This window comes from Salvelinus fontinalis, chromosome 11 (genome assembly GCF_029448725.1).
Source record: "Salvelinus fontinalis isolate EN_2023a chromosome 11, ASM2944872v1, whole genome shotgun sequence".
Taxonomy (NCBI): domain Eukaryota; kingdom Metazoa; phylum Chordata; class Actinopteri; order Salmoniformes; family Salmonidae; genus Salvelinus; species Salvelinus fontinalis.
The window spans coordinates 55,959,656-55,965,655 of record NC_074675.1 but is presented as its reverse complement, the minus strand read 5'-3'; the positions used below and the strand labels follow the sequence as shown (position 1 = coordinate 55,965,655).

General features: G+C 42.4%; 1 protein-coding gene across 1 annotated transcript in view; it reads left to right on the top strand.

The window, feature by feature from the left end:
• The window catches only part of LOC129865975 (sodium/hydrogen exchanger 9B2-like), a 117,475-nt gene that overhangs the window by 20,310 nt on the left and 91,165 nt on the right, over nt 1-6,000 (top strand). The window contains exon 6 of the mRNA XM_055939100.1: nt 1,383-1,558. Coding sequence (XP_055795075.1) covers nt 1,383-1,558 — 176 coding nt within the window. The remainder of the gene's footprint in view (nt 1-1,382; nt 1,559-6,000) is intronic.

Below are 6,000 nucleotides of genomic sequence, written 5' to 3'. Positions count from 1 at the left end.
GTGCAGTTGCAAATCGTAGTCTGTCATTTTTATGGCGGTTTGGAGCAGTGGTTTCTTACTTGCTGAGCGGCCTTTCAGGTTATGTCGATATAGGACTCGTTTTACTGTGGATATAGATACTTTTGTACCTGTTTTCTCCAGCATCTTCACAAGGTCCTTTGCTGTTGTTCTGGGATTGATTTGCACTGTTCGCACCAAAGTCTGTCTCTACGAGACAGTACACATCTCCTTCCTGAGCGGTATGACGGCTGCATGGTCCCATGGTGTTTATACTTGCAAACTATTGTTTGTACAGATGAACGTGGTACCTTCAAGCATTTGGAAATTGCTCCCAAGGATGAACCAGACTTGTCGTGGTCTCCACTTTTTCTTCTGAGGTCTTGGCTGATTTCTTTTGATGTTCCCATGATGTCAAGCAAAGAGGCACTGAGTTTGAAGGTAGGCCTTGAAATACACTGCTCAAAAAAATAAAGGGAACACTTAAACAACACAATGTAACTCCAAGTCAATCACACTTCTGTGAAATCAAACTGTCCACTTAGGAAGCAACACTGATTGACAATACATTTCACATGCTGTTGTGCAAATGGAATAGACAAAAGGTGGAAATTATAGGCAATTAGCAAGACACCCCCAATAAAGGAGTGATTCTGCAGGTGGTGACCACAGACCACTTCTCAGTTCTTATGCTTCCTGGCTGATGTTTTGGTCACTTTTGAATGCTGGCGGTGCTCTCACTCTAGTGGTAGCATGAGACGGAGTCTACAACCCATACAAGTGGCTCAGGTAGTGCAGTTCATCCAGGATGGCACATCAATGCGAGCTGTGGCAAAAAGGTTTGCTGTGTCTGTCAGCGTAGTGTCCAGAGCATGGAGGCGCTACCAGAAGACAGGCCAGTACATCAGGAGACGTGGAGGAGGCCGTAGGAGGGCAACAACCCAGCAGCAGGACCGCTACCTCCGCCTTTGTGCAAGGAGGTGCACTGCCAGCGCCCTGCAAAATGACCTCCAGCAGGCCACAACAGGCTGTTTTTCCATTGAAAGCCTATTCACCATACAGCCTCTCTCTCTCTCTCTCTTTCCGTCTCTCTCTCTCTCTTTCCGTCTCTCTCTCACTCTCACTCTCTCTCTCGCTCTCACTCTCACTCTCACTCTATCTCTCTCTCACTCTTTCCATCTCTCTCTCTCTCTCTTTCCGTCTCTCTCTCTCTTTCCGTCTCCCTCTCACTCTCGCTCTCGCTCTCACTCTCACTCTCACTCTATCTCTCTGTCACTCTTTCCGTCTCTCTCTCTCTCTCTTTCCGTCTCTCTCTCTCTCTTTCCGTCTCCCTCTCGCTCTCGCTCTCACTCTCACTCTATCTCTCTCTATCTCTCTTTCTCTAGGTTTGTTCTGAGTGCTGTATCTCCAGCGGTGGTGGTGCCCTCCATGTTGCTGCTCCAGAAGGATGGCTACGGCGTGGAGAAGGGAATCCCTACTCTGCTGATGGCTGCTGGGAGTTTTGATGACATCCTAGCCATCACAGGCTTCACCACCTGTCTGGGCGTGGCCTTCGCCTCAGGTAAGTGAACATGTGACCACCGGGTTCACAGCAGAAGCGACCCGCCAATTAGACAGAACAATCACTCTTTCACACCGGGCTGAAGCCACATGGACTTCCTATTGCCACCTAGTAGATATCCCACCTCAGCTCAAATCACCTGGCAGCATCTGTCCACTAAACCCAGTAGTAAACCATTCAGGTTACATCTGACAACTAAACGCAGTAGTAAACCATTCAGGTTACATCTGTTACATCTGACCACTAAACCCAGTAGTAAACCATTCAGGTTACATCTGACCACTAAACCCAGTAGTAAACCATTCAGGTTACATCTGTTACATCTGACCACTAAACCCAGTAGTAAACCATTCAGGTTACATCTGTTACATCTGACCACTAAACGCAGTAGTAAACCATTCAGGTTACATCTGTTACATCTGACCACTAAACCCAGTAGTAAACCATTCAGGTTACATCTGTTACATCTGACCACTAAACGCAGTAGTAAACCATTCAGGTTACATCTGACCACTAAACGCAGTAGTAAACCATTCAGGTTACATCTGTTACATCTGACCACTAAACGCAGTAGTAAACCATTCAGGTTACATCTGACCACTAAACGCAGTAGTAAACCATTCAGGTTACATCTGTTACATCTGACCACTAAACGCAGTAGTAAACCATTCAGATTACATCTGACCACTAAACCCAGTAGTAAACCATTCAGGTTACATCTGACCACTAAACCCAGTAGTAAACCATTCAGGTTACATCTGTTACATCTGACCACTAAACGCAGTAGTAAACCATTCAGGTTACATCTGTTACATCTGACCACTAAACCCAGTAGTAAACCATTCAGGTTACATCTGACCACTAAACCCAGTAGTAAACCATTCAGGTTACATCTGACCACTAAACCCAGTAGTAAACCATTCAGGTTACATCTGTTACATCTGACCACTAAACCCAGTAGTAAACCATTCAGGTTACATCTGACCACTAAACCCAGTAGTAAACCATTCAGGTTACATCTGACCACTAAACCCAGTAGTAAACCATTCAGGTTACATCTGTTACATCTGACCACTAAACCCAGTAGTAAACCATTCAGGTTACATCTGACCACTAAACCCAGTAGTAAACCATTCAGGTTACATCTGACCACTAAACCCAGTAGTAAACCATTCAGGTTACATCTGACCACTAAACCCAGTAGTAAACCATTCAGGTTACATCTGTTACATCTGACCACTAAACCCAGTAGTAAACCATTCAGGTTTCATCTGTTACATATGACCACTAAACTCAGTAGTAAACCATTCAGGTTACATCTGACCACTAAACCCAGTAGTAAACCATTCAGGTTACATCTGACCACTAAACCCAGTAGTAAACCATTCAGGTTACATCTGACCACTAAACGCAGTAGTAAACCATTCAGGTTACATCTGTTACATCTGACCACTAAACCCAGTAGTAAACCATTCAGGTTACATCTGACCACTAAACGCAGTAGTAAACCATTCAGGTTACATCTGACCACTAAACGCACTAGTAAACCATTCAGGTTACATCTGTTACATCTGACCACTAAACGCAGTAGTAAAACACTCAGGTTACATCTGACCACTAAACCCAGTAGTAAACCATTCAGGTTACATCTGTTACATCTGACCACTAAACCCAGTAGTAAACCATTCAGGTTACATCTGTTACATCTGACCACTAAACAAAGTAGTAAACCATTCAGGTTACATCTGTTACATCTGACCACTAAACCCAGTAGTAAACCATTCAGGTTAACTCTGTTACATCTGACCACTAAACCCAGTAGTAAACCATTCAGGTTACATCTGTTACATCTGACCACTAAACACAGTAGTAAAACACTCAGGTTACATCTGACCACTAAACCCAGTAGTAAACCATTCAGGTTACATCTGACCACTAAACCCAGTAGTAAACCATTCAGGTTACATCTGACCACTAAACCCAGTAGTAAACCATTCAGGTTACATCTGACCACTAAACGCAGTAGTAAACCATTCAGGTTACATCTGTTACATCTGACCACTAAACCCAGTAGTAAACCATTAAGGTTACATCTGACCACTAAACGCAGTAGTAAACCATTCAGGTTACAACTGTTAGATCTGACCACTAAACCCAGTAGTAAAACATTCAGGTTACATCTGACCACTAAACCCAGTAGAAAACCATTCAGGTTACATCTGTTACATCTGACCACTAAACCCAGTAGTAAACCATTCAGGTTACATCTGTTACATCTGACCACTAAACCCAGTAGTAAACCATTCAGGTTACATCTGACCACTAAACCCAGTAGAAAACCATTCAGGTTACATCTGTTACATCTGACCACTAAACGCAGTAGTAAACCATTCAGGTTACATCTGACCACTAAACCCAGTAGTAAACCATTCAGGTTACATCTGACCACTAAACCCAGTAGAAAACCATTCAGGTTACATCTGTTACATCTGACCACTAAACGCAGTAGTAAACCATTCAGGTTACATCTGTTACATCTGACCACTAAACCCAGTAGTAAAACATTCAGGTTACATCTGACCACTAAACCCAGTAGTAAACCATTCAGGTTACATCTGTTACATCTGACCACTAAACACAGTAGTAAACCATTCAGGTTACATCTGACCACTAAACCCAGTAGTAAACCATTCAGGTTACATCTGACCACTAAACGCAGTAGTAAACCATTCAGGTTACATCTGACCACTAAACCCAGTAGTAAACCATTCAGGTTACATCTGACCACTAAACGCAGTAGTAAACCATTCAGGTTACATCTGACCACTAAACCCAGTAGTAAAACATTCAGGTTACATCTGACCACTAAACACAGTAGTAAACCATTCAGGTTACATCTGACCACTAAACCCAGTAGTAAACCATTCAGGTTACATCTGACCACTAAACCCAGTAGTAAACCATTCAGGTTACATCTGACCACTAAACGCAGTAGTAAACCATTCAGGTTACATCTGACCACTAAACCCAGTAGTAAAACATTCAGGTTACATCTGACCACTAAACCCAGTAGTAAAACATTCAGGTTACATCTGACCACTAAACCCAGTAGAAAACCATTCAGGTTACATCTGTTACATCTGACCACTAAACGCAGTAGTAAACCATTCAGGTTACATCTGTTACATCTGACCACTAAACCCAGTAGTAAACCATTCAGGTTACATCTGACCACTAAACCCAGTAGTAAACCATTCAGGTTACATCTGTTACATCTGACCACTAAACCCAGTAGTAAACCATTCAGGTTACATCTGACCACTAAACCCAGTAGTAAACCATTCAGGTTTCATCTGACCACTAAACGCAGTAGTAAACCATTCAGGTTACATCTGACCACTAAACCCAGTAGTAAACCATTCAGGTTACATCTGTTACATCTGACCACTAAACCCAGTAGTAAACCATTCAGGTTACATCTGACCACTAAACCCAGTAGTAAACCATTCAGGTTACATCTGACGACTAAACCCAGTAGTAAACCATTCAGGTTACATCTGACCACTAAACGCAGTAGTAAACCATTCAGGTTACATCTGTTACATCTGACCACTAAACCCAGTAGTAAACCATTCAGGTTACATCTGACCACTAAACGCAGTAGTAAACCATTCAGGTTACATCTGACCACTAAACGCACTAGTAAACCATTCAGGTTACATCTGTTACATCTGACCACTAAACGCAGTAGTAAAACACTCAGGTTACATCTGACCACTAAACCCAGTAGTAAACCATTCAGGTTACATCTGACCACTAAACGCAGTAGTAAACCATTCAGGTTACATCTGACCACTAAACCCAGTAGTAAACCATTCAGGTTACATCTGTTACATCTGACCACTAAACCCAGTAGTAAACCATTCAGGTTACATCTGTTACATCTGACCACTAAACAAAGTAGTAAACCATTCAGGTTACATCTGTTACATCTGACCACTAAACCCAGTAGTAAACCATTCAGGTTAAATCTGTTACATCTGACCACTAAACCCAGTAGTAAACCATTCAAGTTACATCTGTTACATCTGACCACTAAACACAGTAGTAAAACACTCAGGTTACATCTGACCACTAAACCCAGTAGTAAACCATTCAGGTTACATCTGACCACTAAACGCAGTAGTAAACCATTCAGGTTACATCTGTTACATCTGACCACTAAACCCAGTAGTAAACCATTCAGGTTACATCTGACCACTAAACCCAGTAGTAAACCATTCAGGTTACATCTGACCACTAAACCCAGTAGTAAACCATTCAGGTTACATCTGACCACTAAACGCAGTAGTAAACCATTCAGGTTACATCTGTTACATCTGACCACTAAACCCAGTAGTAAACCATTAAGGTTACATCTGACCACTAAACGCAGTAGTAAA